At 33.3% G+C, this 19,640-nt stretch overlaps 2 protein-coding genes across 2 annotated transcripts; one reads left to right on the top strand and one right to left on the bottom strand.

Moving 5' to 3' along the window:
• Positions 1–1,289: 1,289 nt before the first annotated feature.
• On the top strand, positions 1,290–11,762 carry LOC111642645 (patched domain-containing protein 3-like). Its single transcript, XM_023389013.1, has 7 exons — positions 1,290–1,301; positions 1,373–2,393; positions 2,471–2,788; positions 4,262–4,432; positions 4,475–4,609; positions 6,329–6,594; positions 11,634–11,762. Exons 1-7 carry the CDS (start codon positions 1,290–1,292, stop codon positions 11,760–11,762), a joined length of 2,052 nt encoding a protein of 683 aa, XP_023244781.1.
• A 225-nt stretch (positions 11,763–11,987) lies between these two features.
• On the bottom strand, positions 11,988–14,983 carry LOC111642644. The gene is made up of 2 exons (XM_023389012.1): positions 14,762–14,983; positions 11,988–13,364 (listed from the first exon to the last, which is right to left on the bottom strand). Exons 1-2 carry the CDS (start codon positions 14,981–14,983, stop codon positions 11,988–11,990), a joined length of 1,599 nt encoding a protein of 532 aa, XP_023244780.1.
• Between the last annotated feature and the right edge of the window lie 4,657 nt (positions 14,984–19,640).

The raw sequence follows: 19,640 nt of genomic DNA, 5'->3' as shown, positions 1-19,640 counted from the left end.
TTTCCAGGTAAATAAAAAATATTAGGTTATTTGTCTTTCTAAATATTGTTATTGCATAGTCGGATAACCTCCGAAGATCCATCAAAGTTTTGTGCTTGACCGTTCGTCATTATTTGCGAAGACCGAAAAAATTTGCTTCGGGAGATCTTTTAACGGTAAATAGCACATATTCAGGTGTTATAGACGTGGATAAAACCTGGAAAACTCCTTTAACCAGACTGTCCTGGCAATGCGCGAACCAACGACCAAACTATTAGTTTATAAGTACAGAACGAATACCGTGGCCACTTATAGTCCCATATTCGATTTTTAGCAGTTTTTAAGTTACAAATGTCTACGTTCCTACGTCATACGGTAAAAACATAGAAAAAAACAAGCCCTCTACCTCCGGCCCCATACAACAGCTGTACGGCTTTTAATACGGACCTGTACGATTGTAATATAAATACTGTATACCTTATAAAAATATATTTAGCCTCCTATGTTTCGGGAGCTAAAATAGTCTTTATGACCACACTCACACGGGTTCGGCTAGATTCTTCAGGTTGGGCCATATGCAGAAATTTGGGAAGCTGTATCATTTTATTTTTTAAAAAATATTTAAGAAAAATATTAAATTTCCAAGATTATTTTTGATTACTATAAAATTATTAAATGCAAATGTATTCTGACAGTTTATTATTGATAGAATTGTCTTACTTCAATCGTAAAAACAATGCACAAAAGATAAGAGACATTACCACATGAATTATCCAATCCAGATCGGAATGCCATTCAAGATAATTCGACAAATTTTATCTGTTTGACAGATAGTAGCGAAGGTTCAGTAATTCGACCTCTATTATTCTAACAATAAGTATTTTAATAGGAATCATCAAAAACAATATTTAAAAGAACACCAGAAAGAAAAATACTTTTTCTTTTATAAATCTTCCAGGCATTAATAAGTTTCGTATTTTTTACGCATGAAAGATCCCAACGTCGAATGAATACGTCCAATAAAAACGTTTTTGACGGAAAAAAAAAACAGAAACTATTTAACAAAGACTAGCTTCAACTGGTTAATTTCAAACAAAATCAACCAATGAGACATAGAACAGATAGAATAGAGGACGTCACAGAGAATAATTACAGTTCACAAAACACTCATTTTCTACTGAAAATTTTTAATACTTGATATTTTTAAGGGTAAAAAGTACATTATTCAGTCAGATAGAATCAATCATCGTGAAGCACCTTACACTAAATATTATTAGGACAATCCAGGTTTTTCTTAACTAAAGATAGCAATGAATATACAGGTAAAATTACTCGACTGTATTAAACATTTCAAATGCATATGCTAAAATAATTTCTATTTAAATTTATTTAGGTAAGAAGAATCGACACTTCAAAGAGCACGAAATGTTTGTGTCTGACACACACCGTATCCAGTATAATTGGTCGAATTGGTGTGGTAATTAGTCGATATCCCCTTTATTTCGTCATTGTTCCTATCATTGTCTCCAGTTTATTATCAATTGGGATAATAAAAATTCTAACCAACGACGACAACGAGTGTCTCTTAGGTGCGGACAGGGGTAACGTTTTTCATGCCAAACAATTTATAGAAAAGACATTCCCTATGAATTCGGGAAGTTTCGATTTTTTACGACTTACTAAACGTCCGCTTTTTCCAATGATCTACATAGTATATAACAGAGAAAGCAACATTTTACGGAAAGAATTCTTAGAGGAAATACAAATTGTAGATAAGGTTGCAAAAAACACCACAGCTTTCGTAGATGGAAAGATTATTGGTTACTCTGACGTGTGCCAGATTGTAGATGGCAAGTGTTTAGAAAATACTCTCATTAATCTGCTAAACGACTCCGAAAATGCTATTCATGAATTATTAAATATGAAGTATCCCGTTAATATGGATCCTCTAACATACGCGTACAAAATCCTTTGTCTGAATTTAGGGGGGGTAAAGACAGACGACAAAGGATACATAATTGAAGCAAAAGCCATTCGTTTATACTATGTACTAGATGAATCGAATGCAAGTAAAAAAAAGTGGAATGAAGAGTGGACAAAGGCAGTTTACAACAAGCTAAGAGATTATACTTTCCAGCATATTAAAACATTTCCCGATCCATTCGCATCTACTGATTATCAAGTAAAACGCATTTCACAGGAATTAGTGTTCTTGATAAGCGTGGCTGTGGTCGTAGTGGCCATTTTCTCCATCTCCACAAACATGACTAACAATTGGGTGAAGTCCAAACCCTGGTTAGGTGTAGCTAGTGTCATATCCGCCGGTTTGGCTGTGGCTACCGCTTTTGGATTATTATCCGCCTGTGGAGTAGAAAATCTTCGGTGGAACGTCTGCCTTCCTTTCATTATTCTCGGTAAGCTAAACTATAATATATTTGCAAATAATAATAAATTTCGCTTTATCTATTTTTAATACTTGTATATATTAAAGCTACGGAAGTGGACGACTCGTTTGTCGTATTGGCTTGCTGGAAGGTAACAGATTGCAATGGCAGCGTAGAAAATCGAATGGAACAGACGTATCGCAACGCTGCAGTGTCCATCACCATAACGTCTCTAACGAATTTCTTCTCCTATTGCATTGCCATGACGTCACCATTCCCGGGTGTAAGAATATTCTGTTTGTATGCCGCAACGTGCATCTTCTTCAGTTATTTCTTTCAGTTGTTTTTCTTCGGCGGATGTCTGGCATTAAGTGGATACAGGGAAGAGAAGGGTCTTCATCCTTTTACATTTAAACCAGCTTTTGGTAAAAATTTTAAATTTATTAACTTGTATAATTTTTTCCATAGATTTTTTAATAATAGTTTAAACACTCTTTAATGACAAGGCATCTTTCTAAAAATTTATTGAAACTCTGGTTAACTGACTTTATTTAATAGGAACTTTGTTGTGGATTGGAAATTAGAAAATAGTAAATATTATTTCTTGAGTGTTTTATTTATGATTTATGTTATATGTTTTTAAAAGTGAGAAATGTAAGAAGTGAAAGTTATATTTTTGCGTGAATGTGACAACAAACAAAAAAACAATTGATTTTAATAATACATACATGTTAATTGTTTCCCGGCTTTGTTACATATGTAAAGGTGTAGTTAATCCTTCAAAACCGGAAGCGTTTGAAACAATAGGCAAGCGGGAAAGAAAAAAAAAGTTTAAGACAGAATCTTCTAGAAGTTCAAGAAGGAACTACCACGTGCAAACAACGGATATCGAAAGACGTGCAAGGAAACTTTACAAGTCGACAGGTTGAAACTAAAGAAAATAATTACCTACGGAGACGACGAACCCTTCGCAGAAGGAATGAGTAGAAGAGAAAAGGATAGGCAATCCTTTAAAAGTAAGCCAAATATTTAAATATTTCGGGGTAACAGCGACACGATTAAGGCAGAGAATTGGGTGAGGAGATTTGAATCGGTTGCGGAATACATGGGATGGAGCGAAAAAGGCAAAATAATGTTAATGGGAGATTACCTAGAAGAGGAAGCCCTAAATTGGTACATCGAACACTCGGAAAATCAGAGTTGGGAAGAATTTAAACAAACTTTCGTGGGGATATTCGGATTACAATAAAACGAGCCCATCGTGGATTTCGTAAGGTTAGAATATGATCCATAAATGGTTATGAAACTTTATTTCGAAAGAAAAAAAGCTTAGGGAAGTTAGCGCAATTGAAAGACTTTCAAATAATAGACTACCGCTAATGACAGAAAGGTTACCTCGAGAAATGGCGGAATATTTCGTAACCGTAAAACCAAAAACTTTGGTAGAATTTTATGTAATAAGACTGAAAATCGAAGAAAATTTAAAACAAAAACGAGTCAATAAGTCCACAAGGAGTAATTTTGGTTATGGGAAAGAAGAATTTAATTCGGAACACAAAAGAAAGCCAAATGCTTCTAAGATTTGTAAGAGTTTGGGATGCCAAAACAGGTTTCGTTAGGCTCGAGACTGTTGGAATAAGCGAAAATCGCCTGAAAGAAACGGGAACTAAATCTCGCTGAGGTCGAATACAACGAAGTACGAAGCAAAAGTAAAAAAGTGGAGACAAATCGCGATTAAACGAATCATAAAATAGAAGGGACAAACGAGGAAAGTGTTCAGGAAAATTAATTAATGGAAACCAAATTCGAGAACATAATACAAAATGGCTAATTCCCTAAAAGTATTAATGAAAGAAACAATAACGATGCAAATAAAAATGGTTATTATTACGAAAAAGGAACAGAAATGAACAATATTGAAGATTTAAATAAGTTCAAAGACAGAAATCGAAAAGTACAAGAAACGTTAAGAGAGACATTACCACATGAATTATCCAATCCAGATCGGAATGCCATTCAAGATAATTCGACAAATTTTATCTGTTTGACAGATAGTAGCGAAGGTTTCAGTAATTCGACCTCTATTATTCTAACAATAAGTATTTTAATAGGAATCATCGTCGGTCTGGTGACAATTGTAGGAATAACAACAAGCTTATTTGTTCACATTTTCCGCTGTTTGAAATTACGAAACACGGAGACCTGTCAAGAATCGATCTACAAAGTAAAAATTGAATCTACGAGAAGTAATGAAAGACAATGATTCCCCCTAAACACTTGGATCTACAAAGCGGAGGGATGTAAAGATATAGTTAATCGTCCAAAACCGGAAGCCGTTGAAACAATAATGATGGCGGGAAACGAAAGAAGGTCAAGACAAAACCTTCTAGAAGACCAAGAAGGAAGGACCACGTGCAAACAAAGCATATCGAAAGATGTGATAAAGAAACTTTACATATATTCTTGGTAAGGTTGCTCAAGTCGTACCTTATACTTTTTAAATATAATAGCACGAAAACAGCGGCTCTAGAGACTATACAATGTACTGTACTGTACTGTACACTTCAGTCAACAATATTTTTTTCCCATGTTGTATTTGCATATATTACTTATCAGTATTTACTGTATATAAAAAGAGAGGAATGAGACGTATTTAAATATCATGTATATAATGTTACATTTTCATGTGTTTCTTTGTTCATAGAATGAAGGCAATCGGAAAGATGTTCTTTCCATTCAAAGAAACAACTGATGAAGTTTCTAAACTAATCCGGTTCCAATCCTAGGTCCTCGAATAAAAAACGGTATTCCCTTTGTTGCTTTAAACAAATGTCTCAACGGTGTCTACAGTATAGTGTAAAACTTATTATAAATGTGGAAAATACACTAATCGAATGCTTCTTTCGTGGCGTACCTGAAAACGAACATTTAAACGTGTGTTAAAAAATACTGTAATCTAAAACATGCTTGTAGGCGATACTGTAAAAAGATTCAGATTAAGCAGGAAAATTCTGTAATACACATACAAATACCTACTAAAATATCCATTAAACTATATAGAACTTGATATTAAATTATAATTATGAAGTTTTTTTAAAAGTAGTTCTGTAATAGGTGTAATTAGAATAGAACTAGCTAGTGAGAGTCGGTGTTATTATTACCATTCGCACATACACATGGGATTCATACTTTGAGAACGTTGCCAGTAGTATGTTTCCTTTCTCCTGTAGTTTGGGGGTTCCTGTTTTCGTCAACTGTCAAACAGACTCTTCTTACAGAGTAGAATGGATACAGGCATACAATATTTCTTCTTAATGTCCCATATAACTTTTCCTCATTATTCTAAATTCATTTACATTATTTTGAATTCATTCATTTGATTTCAATGCTATAATTCTATTTTTTATTGTATAGTGCATCGAATATGTAGGGGCAAAACTTGATTTTACAAACGTCAATATACGAATGTTCGTAATGATTGTGATATTTAAGGCTTTAACGTTTATGGTTGTTGTTTATAACGGTGATATTACTTGTTTTCCTCAAGGAAAAAGTAAGCTACTTTCGTTTCTGATTCTAAAGAATATTTTATTTGTAGTTCCATCTTACATTTTATCTGTAGTAAAATCATAATTGAATTCTGCTGTAACGTACAATCGCTTTCATCCGTTGTATTCAATAAATTAACGTTGATTAGTTCGTAAAATACTTTTAAAATTATCTGTTTTGGTGAAAATTTCAATGACATTTAATATCATAAAAATTCTTATTTATTATATTTTTATACAAACCTACTTAATTCAACTTTACAAAACATTTTACAGAAACTCTTGGACAAAGTGACTTTTACAAGGAAGAAAATGAAGACTGTTTTATGAAGTTCTTCAGAGATACATTTTCAGCTTTTATTTTTCATCCTGTATCACAAGTACTTATTATTTTATCATATTTTATATTATTGTCAGTTGGTATATGGGGTGTTATGTCCTTACAGGAAGGACTGAATGTTTACAAATTCAATTCAGAAAGCTCCGAAATTACACAGGGATTTCACGTTTTCTATAAATATTTTACCCAATACCCCTTTACGGTGCACGTCGTAATTAACGAAACTTTAGATTATTCTAATCCACAAGTCCAAGAGTCAGTTAATGCCTTAATGCAGAAATTTCACACTATTGAAAATATAGCCGGATACGAGTACGAATTTTCTTGGTTAAAATATTATAAGGTATTTCAAAATCATTCTATTTCGAAGTATTCCTTAAGAGGTTACGATCTCACTCAGAAGCAGGATTTTTTGGATGCACTTAGAAACGTCTTCTTGAAATTCACAGGAGCCAAGCAATTTAAGAATGACATTATCTTTAATCAAAATTACACTGATATTGTCGCCAGTCGCTTTTTATTCTTAGCGAAAAATGTTTCGAATAGAGTAACCGAATTCAAAATAATAAACGATTTATCGAAAATAGGCGAAGAAGCGCCATTTTCCGTTGTAATCCATACATTGATAACACCTGTTATCGAGCAAGGAATCGTTATCAGACAGATAACGATTCAACTGTTTTGGATCACTTCCTTGTTAATCTTTGGCATTTTTCTTTCTTTAATACCTAATTTGCATTGCGCTGTTATCGTCGCTATCTGTGTCGGGTCTATCACCGTGCAGACAATCGGATTCATGTCTTTATGGGCAATCAATCTGGATATCGTGTCTCTGATGTGCTTGATTCTCTGCATCGGGTTTTGCGTCAATTATCCCACCCACATATGCTATTGTTTCATCACATCATCCCAAGCAACGACTAAAGAAAAGTTAAAAGATAGTTTATGCCACGTAGGTTATCCGTTAATTCAAGGGGCAATATCTACTGGATTAGTATTGATAATCATCAACTATTATAATTTATTTATATACACCACTTTTGTTAAAATTGTTTTCGTAATTGTACTGCAAACAATATTTCACGCATTATTTGTTATTCCTGCAATCATCTCGATAACTTCGTTATCTAAAAGAGGATGTCAAAACAGCAGAGCATCAACATTCTGTCGGTGCACGTAGATGTTACCATTGATAAATGCACGTTAATTCAAACCGTGAATTTTAATGTAGAGAACATGTAATTTTCTGGTATACTCAATTATTGTAAATGGGCGTATAATAACGAAAACAAATAGTTTTTTAATTTTCTTTAATGATATAAAGTATTCCAGATCTTTGAAAATTATTTTTTATTCAGCTTGCTTGAGTATATTGTATATAAATTTCGTAACAGGGGCAAATTAAATATTGTAACCTTGATGGAGAAAGTAAAGTACAACAATTATTGGAGACCAGAATTTTGAAGGAGCAATGATATAACAACGATGAAGCAGTTGATTAAAGTAAAGCGTTTCACAGTCATAAACTTACTACTACGTAAAATTATAATAGCAGTGTCTTATTAATAATTTTTGAATCTGTATCCAATAAATATATATTGTGATTAAATTGATAGAATAAGAAACTTAACACTTGAGCAATCTGTAAGCAATATTTTGGCAAATTGATCAAGTATTGCATAATAAGAGAAACTCGTCATTTATTTATGTGTTAGACATGTAACGAATCTCGGAAAACATCATGTCGTCAGCTGTTTATTCTTCTTGCTCAATTAGTGGATTGATAAACCTTTGCGAATATAATGATTGCAAATATTAATTAAACAGAAAGTAAGAGAGAATCAAATAAAGAACGCAGCAATAAGTGGCTAATAATATAATTAAACGAGTAATTATTGCTCTTTGTGAACTGCCAATATTTTGTAACAGTGTAAATTCCTTATTTCAGCACTTATGCGACAAGCGCAGCCGGATTATAAGGTGCAGGATTAACGCACTGTAATATTTTAAAATATCTTTCCAGGAAAAGATTTTTATATAGAAACTTTGTAATGTTTCTTTAATATTCTATGGAAAATATGAAAACTTTTCTACAAAACGTTTTGCTAAACTTACCTGAAAGATATTTAAATGTATTCGCTTAGAATTTTAAACACGCTTCAAAACGTTTCATTATATTTAACTGTAAAAAATGAGCCACCATTGTTCTCTGGTTTATTTATCACCGAATTTTTATTGTCTCCGTAAAGACGGTTTTGTTCAAAGTTCTTTCGAATTTACGTAAATTAAGTTGTCGTGTATTACGCAATAAAACGGAATTCTGAATAAAATTATGCTAAAAATGTTTTTAATAAATAGTTTGAATTTAACTGATTGAAGATACATCGTTTTTTATTCAATAAAAACGTATTTAACATTAACATCAAGTCGGTATTCACCTCATTATTCTAGTGGATTATGACGTAAAGTGTTCAGAATAAAAGGGAAATTATCGATGTACATTATTTAAATTTTATCCATTCGTAGATATAAACATGTTAAAATTATCAGGTAATGTCTTTGAACATTTGATTTATTAATACTAAAAGGCACGTTGCCTATAAATTGGCTTTAACGTACTGTACGTGAATAAGCAAATTAATATCGTAGCTCATTTTATACGAAGCGGTCTATCCGAATAAATTTCTTATTTATTTCTAGAAAAACCGTAACCTGACGGAACGAGCCTAAATAATGCCAACTATTCAAGTGATTGGAAAACGGTCTACAGTCGACTCCCTATAACAGTGTTGATAATTCCGTTTTATATGAATTCCATGTTGTACGAGTCACTTAGATTTTACAAATAGATGAGCCGTTCACAGCCGGGAACACGTATTTGTAAAATCTAAGTGATTCGTACAACATGGAATTCATATAAAACGGAATTATCAACAGTGTTATGGGGGTTGACTGTATCTATTTATTCATTATGATGTAAGTTATGTATACCTGCGAAGGATAAAACGCTATCGTCTAATAAATAAATTTTACACTGCTTTTCTAAATTTCGGCTGTTATGTATAACAGAGGAAAAGTGTGACGATCAGTCAAACAATAACCATTGAAAGTTTTATATTTTTGGACTCGAAGGAAATTAAAACGTCGAGAAATACAAAAACTTCTTATGATTTTTGTATATATCCAATTAATGTCGAGAAAACAACGATTTTGCTTATTCACTTTGCAACTTAATAACTCCAATCCTTTTTTTTTCGGAAATTTCTAAAATTTTGCAGGGTAATTTCTTTATACGGTAAACATTATGCTTTATGTCATTTTATAATTATTATTTATTTATAGAAACAAGTAAAACACAGATTCGTATTAATATCATAAATTAATAATAATACTTAACTATTAATTTCTATTAATAAATTTCATTTTTCAATGGAAGTTTTATGCGCATATTTTGGGAAAACAACAAAAAACGTCATCAAAAATGATTTTGAAGTTCACGGGCAGCCTTGCATTTTAACTAAGTGAAGATATTTCGTGCCTTTTACCACGTTTCCCTTTAACGTTCAGATTATTTATGATCTATCGTGTTCGGAGTAAAATCTATACGTATAGAAAATTATAAAATTTCGATCGTTATTATTGTTAACTAAATTTATATCTATTTTACTCTTCTATTTATGACGATTTATATCTATTTTACTTGGAAATTATGACGATCGTTCAAAAATGACACTCAAGATTTTTACATTTGTGGAATCAAGCAGATAAGGAAGAAAATTCGATAGTAATTTATGTATATATGGATGTAATTGGAAGTTGAAAGCACGGTTTTTTTCACTGTGTTCGAATTACTACTGTACTTTTTGTCTAAAATTTTTGAAATTTTACTGGGATTATTATGTATTAGAAACTTTGTTGCTATTAAATTTTGTGTGTTAAAGGTAAGAAGGATGAAAAAATAAAGGGGAACGTATGTATCCTCATTAAGGTCAAACTTAATGACGATTTCACTCGTTATTAGCATATACAACTTTGAATAAAACATCCCTATCGTCAAGATTCACCCGTTTGCTATATTATAGAATATAAAACTTTCAATTAAAAAATATTGTAACAAATGGAGCCATGAAATGTTGTCAGAAAAGTAAACCAACTCGTTGCTGGATATTTATATTTAAATATTGAGAAAGTCTCCAATCGAAAAAGTATTATTTTCCTTTATTGGAAATAAACGAGAGAAAAAGTTATTTATTCCATTGCATTTAAAATTATCTGCTAGCATACACCTAACTTAGTTTTTCCTAATCATATTTTATCACGGAAAGTCGTTTCGAATTCGAGAAATGTCTGTGTTGCTTCTTAGTTCATAAATCATGTTTCACTTTACTTATTGTTTGTAAAAATTGTGTAAAATTTTTCTGTTTAAACACAGCGTTTTTATGAATATATTCATCTCGAGTAAAAGGTTTACTTTAAAATTAAAATAAAGAATTTAACTTTTTTTAGTTCAAGAATAGAAATGTCATTTTTTTTCAATATTAAGAGTATGATGAAATTCCTTTATAATATTCACTATTGTTTACGTAGACGTCGTTTTTTTTAATTAATAATTATTTCTTTTATTTTTTACGAAACATATTAATTGTAAGATATTTCACTTTCAAAATCGTAAATAATGATTTATATGAATTATTATCGTTAATTTACAATAAAAAACGTCAGGAGAGTTGATAAATTATTTTCATTGTTTAAACCGAATAATTATTTATTCACCTCTATTAAATTAAATCCTGCCTTATAAATAATATTCATTTGATCTACTTACAATAGAATAAAATTACAGAAACCTTATATGAAACTTAGTTCGTTATAAAGGGTTAAGAATTATATTACTGACATAACAAGATATATACATTTTCTCCATAATTAATACAAAGACACTGCGTTAGGAAAGAGACAGGGCCGAACTCGGAGGTATAGCCCGTGGTAAGAAGGAAGTGGAGATAGGGTAGAAGAAGTTGAGAGTATGGAGGGGCTGAAGGAGGGGGTAAGTGTGATAGGATAGTGGGAAGTGAGGGAAGGTGGGTCATGGGACCCATTGGCGCCTTGCATCGCCTATATTTAAAAGAAAATTAATACAGTGTGGACAATAAACAATACAGAATGAGCCGGATGGGTACAACACAAATGAAAAGGCGCGACAATGTAAACATGTATAACAGATTACAAGCAAAGCTATTAAACAAATTAACTTCAGTTAGCAGGAGTACAATAACAGAGGAAACAGATGAAGCTGTTTGGTGTAAAACATAAAACCGCGGAACATATAGAACAGCTTATCCAATTTATTACAGAATGAACCATTAAAACAATATACTCTAGATTACACAGTTGACACATACAGAGAGAGGAGACGATGAACTTCTAGATGGTCAGTTGAGGGTGATCATAGATTGCAGAGTGGGACTAGTCGAGCTTCCTGATACCTGTAGCAAAACTTTTTATCGCTGAAAAGTTTTTCTTGTCAGAAATCAAGTCCTTAAGCATACAGGGCCAGTGGAAGCCGTTGTCCTTGATGGTACGAATGAACTCCTTGCGTTGCGTAGAGTAGTGTGGGCAGAAGAAGATTATGTGCTCAGTATCTTCCTCCTCCTTCAAATCGCAGTCACAGAGCCCGTCCGTTTTATTGAGAAACCTTTTTAGGTACGTGTTCAGGTTTCCGTGACCAGTTAGGAGCTATGTCAACTGAAATGTGGGATATCTTGGATGAAGCATGCTGTCAGTGGGGCAAGGAAGGAAGCAGTGGGTAGGCTTTCCAGTAGAACCGTTGTCCCACCTGACTTGCCAAGTCTTTAGAATGATGTTGTGGATGAGATTGTTCAAATGCTTACTACTTATCTTGTTGTAGGTGCAGCTATTAGATTTTGCGGATGCACAACGAGCGAGAAGATCAGCCCTATCATTCCCCGCACTCCCTGAATGACCTTTAATCCAGTGAAAGTAGACGTTGATGTTTCCTTTCTTCAGGGCTTGAAGATTGCCAAGACATTTCTTCACAATGGGTAGAGTGGTGTTTATTTTGGCGATCTGTTGAAGCGCAATGCGACTGTCGGTATAGATTCTGAAGTTGTGGTTAGTCCAGTTATGATTCGTGTTGGAGATCCAATCGATGGCATTACTGATGGCCAAAGACTCCGCTTGATTAATGGTGCAATGCGGAGCCAACTTCCTGTACATCTGATAAAGACAGACTTTGCCTTTGTAAGCCACAAAGGCACTCCCAACACCTTGGTCTGTTTTGGATCCGTCGGTGAAGATACAAATGTCCTGATCGTCACTGTTGCTTGTCTCGAGGGATACAGAAGGAGTAAAGCTTGGGTGAATAGGATTAGGTGAACATTTATCAAAGCCATTTGTGGCAATAGTGGCCGCTAAAGAAATTAGATCCTGTGCGAACTCTTCCTTACCAACAATGGCATTGAAATGGTCTTGGTTGATTTGGTTGTTAGCCAGTTTAATTAAGTTGAATCTGATGAGGATCTCTCTAATTTTGATGTCTATGGGGGGAGTTCGGTTGATTACCAGTAAGGCCTCAGTAGGGGCAGTCTTGTATGCCTTAGCGATGTTAATGGCCATTATTCTTTGGATCGAAAGTAATTTTCTTTTGATATGGACCCTTGTCACTGATGTACCCCAAATTTCTGCCCCATATGTCACAATAGGTTCAATTACAGCAGTGTATAAAATTCTGCTTGAGGAAGGGCCATATCCCCACTGATTTCTACTGATTGTTTTTAGCGCTTGTGCTACCTTGACAGCCTTTTCATACACATAGTGGACGTGTTCTGTCCAGTTAAGCTTTGGGTCAAATACAATACCAAGGTACCTCACACTGGTAGCATTCTTGATCTTGATGTTATCTATTTTAATACTAGGGCCCTTTTTTAGAATATTCCCTTTGGGAAATACCAAAACATTACATTTGTTATAGTTAATAATGAGTTTGTTATTCACACACCAATCAGAGATCCTTAATAGCGTGCCATTGACCCTGTCTTGGAGGACCTTATGATTGACATGACTGAGAAGAAGAGTCGTGTCTTCCGCGTACCCCTGGATAAGAACATCATACTCAGACGGAGTGTTGTTTTGCAACTTCAGGAGGTTGTTATATAAGATGTTCCAGAGGTACGGGCCAGACTTGGAGCCCTCTGGGCAACCCCTGTGAATATTTTTTCTATACAAAGACACTGTGGAATGACAATTTTTCGTTTCGTATGCTGAGACCTACATTCTCCATATTAACAAACAGAATTTTCCACGAAAGCGATATCTGATCTAATTAATTTTCTATTCTGGGGTCTATTTTGATCATAGAAAATCCCGTGCCTACATTTTAGGCTCTGTAAAAAAATTTATACGAATTATAAAATTTTATTTATGCAAAAATAATTATTTACTTTTTACCTTGTTAAATTCCCTACTGAAAATACGCCTGGATGGGAAATTTTGCAACGTTGATATGTCTTTGTGAGAAATGAATAACAATCAATGTCGTTAAAGAAATACTGACTCGTATTATCGCTATAGGACACTAATCGATAACGTGTAGTCGTATAATAAGATATTGTTGTCACGATTGTTAAATCTTAGATATTTCAAAAATATTTTTTACGAAAATAAAGTTTACAGATTTTTCTGATTTATAATTAGGAAATAGGTAATTTTTAAGTTTAATATAATAAACCAGATAATTTTAAACATAGTGTATAATTGCCGCGCTGTGTACATTAAGAGAGCGGTTTTTCTACGCCCATTGTGGATTTAGCTGGTCAACACGAGGAGCGACAGAGTATTGAGGCACACGAACCCGTCACATCCAATATCTACTGTCTATGAAAAATTCACAGAGTGTTCCTCATTCGAAATGGAATGGTAAGAAGATGATAACCCTTCACCCTTTCATTTCGTATTCTCAGAGTGGTTGAATGATATGACTTTTTTTTCTCGTGCTTAAAATCAGAATATTTTTAATGTTGCATTGTAAACAAATCGCATAATACAATTCAATGACTATTATAACAAACACACTCACTGCAAAAAGTTAAGCACGGAGCGATAAACTGCGAAAATGGACAAATACAGCTGTGATTGACACGAAATGTGGCAGGACAGTAGCAAATATGTTTGTGCATGAAACAGCACAAAGAATTACATAGAAAAATGAAAATAATATTGAATTTTCATAAAGTATAAGATGAAATCATATTGGAATCATTAACAAAACGATGTTTAAATCAAAAACAAATAAGCAAACAAAACTGACATTAATAGGGTAAATGGTCACCCCTTATCCTTACACAAAGTTCACAGCGTGTACTTTGTGTAAGGATAAGGGGTACCATGCTTTACATGATGTGATCAACCACTCCAGAATCAAATAAGTGTCATTCCTCCTGTAGAGCAGTTTGCAACTCAGTGAGAGTGGCAGGGGGAAAACGTGCACACACAGCACGGCCGAGGGCATCCCAAAGATTCTCAATGGGATTGAGGTCTTGTGAATACGCCAGCCAATCCATACGCATGAATCCCTCATTCTCCAGGTAGTCGTCAACTAGAGCAGCTCTATGGGGTCGTGCATTATCATCCATTAAAACAAAACCAGGACCAACTGCTGCAGCAAACAATTTCACAATGGGTTCGAGGACTTCATCCTGATACCTGACAGCCATCACAAAACTCCCTCAATAGATGTGCAAGTCGGTGCGATATCCCAACGAAATGCCTGCCCACACCATAATGCTTCCACCTCAGAATGCATGATGCTCGATGATGTTCTGGGGTCAATTGCATGTGCCTTTTTCTCTCCATACTCTTACATGTTTGTAATCTGGCTCCAGGGAAAATTGCAACTCATCCGTGAACATAACGTTGCCCCAATCAGATACAGTCCAATTCACATGTTGCAGACACCATTTTAATCGTGTGCCTCTGGATTGGACGGATAGTGGAACATAAATTCATGGTACCCAGACGTACAGTCCATTCATGTGTAGCCTTCGGCGCACAGTAGCAGCAGATATCGTTTTACCAATGGCTGCTGCAACCATCGATGTCACACGTGTAGAGGTTGCTCTTTGATTCTGCTTGGCTACAACAGCAATATAGAGATCTTCTGCAGGGATCGTAACTCTTGGGCGACAGGCCACAGGTATTCGGACAACTGTTTGGCTTGTTTGGAATTGTTTTCATAACCGTGAAATGACAGAATGATGAATGCCGAAGAAAAGAGCAACATCTGTGATTGATTGTCCTGCTTCAAGGCATCCCACACACCGCCAGCACTCACTATCTGTCATTCGTCTTCTGGAAGTCATAAAAACATGTCAGTCATGCACACTAATTGTACGTCAGTTCTCCACACTTTTTCTTGGCACTTACATGCAACTCCTCACACACTTTAGAAGGCTGGCTTCTTATATGGCTGCCTCTTTTGCATATTTTGTGACATGTAACCATGATTGATAGTAATGTAACATATTTGCATACTTCCACCTACCTCTGCAGTGAATTGCAGCCTCTCAAATGCAGATTGCTTTCTGGACATAAACATTTTCTGCTCCGTGCTTAACTTTTGGCAGTGAGTGTATATCGACATTATAATAATTAATAATTTTATAAAATTTTATACGTTTATTTTTATGTTTAGCCTGCGAAAGAAGGGAAGGAAAGAGGAAACGTAAGCAGATAGACAGAAAAGAAAAGAAAAATCTTTAAATTAAGGTTACCAGTCTTTCTACGATTAATGTTTACATGCATTTTCAGACTGCAAAGCAGTGGGTCTAAAAGGAAACATAAATTGTAGCTTACACCAATAAGTAGTGCTGCTGCATAAAAGTTAGACAGAGTAAAGTATAATGCTTAAAACTAATAGGTTCAAACAAATAATAAAATCACACAAAAACTTATCTAGCAAGCTCTGTGGGAAGCAGAATAACTTAACTGAAACAACTGGATGAAATAGTGAATATAGTACTAAAATAAACTTAACTTATTGCATTACTAATGAGAATAGTGAAAAGGTTTCTTTTTTAATTTCCTTTAAGTATAGGAATTTAATTAAATTATTGCAAACTATTTATATACCACTTAAGATATTCATTTATTTTAAATGTTAGATACATAATATGTAACTTTTCTCATTTCTATATTTCTATCATATTAATATTTTAAATATTATATATATTCTAAGCAGGTTATGCATTAATACCATAATCAAGAATAAATGTATAATACATACATTTACCTTGGATTTTATGTAACCATTATTAAAGTATAAGTCAATCCGACACTGATGATTGTAAAAATTAACTTAGTGTTTATATATAATATATGCCACGCCGTAAATGAAGGTAAATCTTGCAAACATTTTACAGACATTCTGTATGCCAACTCCTTAATACATTTTTCCTCGCTGCTAACAGAACGAATGTACATAACTTTGCCTATTTTCCGAGCAGTTTCTGTTAATCTGGTAGAAGCCATGCATATATCGGTGAACTGAGCAAACGGGAAAAAAGATACGCACACCAATACGATAAAATCTACTAAATTGAAAGAAGTAATATCCAAAACGAAGAGATAGGCTGAGAAAATAATGTTACCAGCGATTACAAATGCCCATAGAAATAACAGAAATGAATATACCTCTTCGATGATGTCAACAATTTCTATAATTTTCAAGTAATTGCTCGAGATAACCGAAAAATTGGTTGATATATCTTCTCTTATATTAACGCGTCTGAATACGGAAATAAGCGCATTTTCTATCTCTTTGCAGATTGTAGCAAAGAAAGCATATAACAGATATTGTGGCAACATTAAAGCTACCGCAAAAACAGCTTCTCCAATACATAAGATTATTTCTGAACTTTCTGGAGAGATTCGTACACCAAAAATATTATTTAATCTCCAGTATACATCCATGTTCTTTGTATCTACACATACGTGTATTAACGAATAAATTATCGCATCCAAAACAACTAGCGATACGTATATGAAAATGGTTGTTTTCTTGTTTTTTATTTGAACATCAGAAATTTCGATTAATCGTTTCATCTGAAGAATTATTGTGCCTTTGTTGGCGTGAAAGTGATAGAAAGAGAATAGAGATATTATATCAGATTCTAAGAATTGTAATGCTGCAAAAGCCATCTTTACTTCAGGCTTTGCGTAGAAATTACAGAAACAGCAGTACGTGTAATGAAGCGTGTATAATACACCCAATGTGAAAATACTAACGTTGAGGATAGTGAACGAGTTCTTATTCAATTCCATTCCGAATAAAGCCATCGTCATTAGCAAAGGATTCCATCTTTCGAGTTCCTGATTTTCTTGTTTTTCTGGTTTCGGATGCACTTTAAATACTCTGTTCATATTCTTATGTTTCATGTTGTCTATTATATTGTTGAATCGAATTCCTGTAGAAGAAAACTAATTTATTTGTTATACAAGTGTTAGTATACTTTACATATGTTATATAATGAAAAAATCGTGAAGAATATTCATATACGACTACACAAAACAAAAATAATTACACAACGCAAATGAAAGTAACAGTAACGTTACATCACAAAAATTGAAAAAAGAACTAATTTCAGTGTTATTACAATACTTTTGATGTAATTTTATTTGAAGAACATGTTGTAGCAGATACACAGGGTTTTATAATTAACCTAACAATATACTTAACGATGTAAAAAACATTACTCAATTGCAGCGTACGTCGATGGTTATCTTAATAAGAACACGTGAAGGAAAACTTGCGAATAAAAATCATTAATTAGTTCTAATGCCTCTAAGTAGTATGCTGCGTTACAGTAATATAATACCGAGTTGAAGTAACACCCTCTAGTTTCCAAATCAAGATTCTCAATATGTTGACTATTAGTAAGAAAAACGAGCTAGCTGGAGATGCAATGCAGCGTGGTCCAAAATTGTTTGAATTACGGTAGTGGCACGTCGTGTTATTGTTAGCCATGTAAACTTATCAGTTACTCAGCTGAGCTGCCTTTAAACATGTAGTTAATTTTTTTTATTTAGTATTTCCTTATACATTTTTGAAAATTTGATGTCTAAAGCCAACAAAGAAACGAGAAATATATGAATCTTCATCTCATTTATAATATTTGCAAGTATCTAGAATCGTGTTTTACATCAACATTAAAAAAAACCAATTCAATATTTTAAAATCATGTTTCATATTATACTATGCAATTTTCTGAGTACATTTCGTTTCTATCGATCAACAATAAGATTATAAACAACATTTACTTATTATCCGGTTTCAACAATATATTTCTATAATTATTTTCTAAATTTGGAAAAATCTATAGATTAATTTTGTACAGAATACAAAAAAGAATCGATTGTCACAGACAATTCTTACAAATAATTTCCTGTTAAGAAGCAACTGAAAAACAGAAAATGAAGTAGTTAAATTATTATACATTTACAGAACTATTGATTAAACTATAGAATGAACAGATTAATTTTATGGGTGGAGAATAAAATATATTAAACTGAATCTCTTTTTTATAGTGAAAAGAATTTTTCATGAAAACAAAAGAGTTATATTTATATTTGGACTACTTGATGAAGGCCTCAACCTACCACTCTGTAGGACCCGAGATCAATTCCGGACCATCAAAAAACTCCAAAAGCCTTAAAATTGTATGTCCTGCTAATACATAAGCTCTATTTACCATACCCTGTTTTTGTGGTCTTGCTCTTTTTTAATTATATTAATGATTGAAACAATTAAAAAATGGCGCAAACGAAAAAAAAAACATTAATATAAAATATTCTGTAAACAGGGAACCAACTACCTTATATAATATGTTAATTTTCTAACTTGAAAGGAGCATTTAATTTAGTTTAAGAAAACGATTTAGAAAATTATTATCATGGATACTTTCAGTAAAGAAATTACAAAATTACTTACTGGGAAAGTAAAATTATCTTTACAAATGCTTTTGTAGCAACCTGTACTGTTTTCTTTGAACACGGTAGTTGCTCTGAATTTACATTGCTTGCAGCCTTCGTGACTGATTAGTTATTATGACTTGCGTGAATGCTAGTAACTTTCATTTTATAGAACGTTTCAAATATGGAGAATAATATTTTGCATAAGTACAATGAATGATGAGCATGATTAAATAGTTTATGTTTACAGCTCTCTGTAGAAAGAATTATTGGAATCGTTCAACCGAATTCGGTAAATATAATCTCTCGTGCAGGCAGTTTCGATTTTTGGAGGAAAATTAACTTCAAAATTCAACCGATAGTAAAAAATATAGCACAGATGCTCCTGAATGTTTATACCACGTG

This window comes from Centruroides sculpturatus, unplaced genomic scaffold (assembly GCF_000671375.1).
Source record: "Centruroides sculpturatus isolate CEXI.00-Female unplaced genomic scaffold, Cexi_2.0 scaffold771, whole genome shotgun sequence".
Lineage (NCBI taxonomy): Eukaryota > Metazoa > Arthropoda > Arachnida > Scorpiones > Buthidae > Centruroides > Centruroides sculpturatus.
Note: the sequence above shows the minus strand (reverse complement) of the source record. Positions and strands in the feature narration are given on the sequence as shown.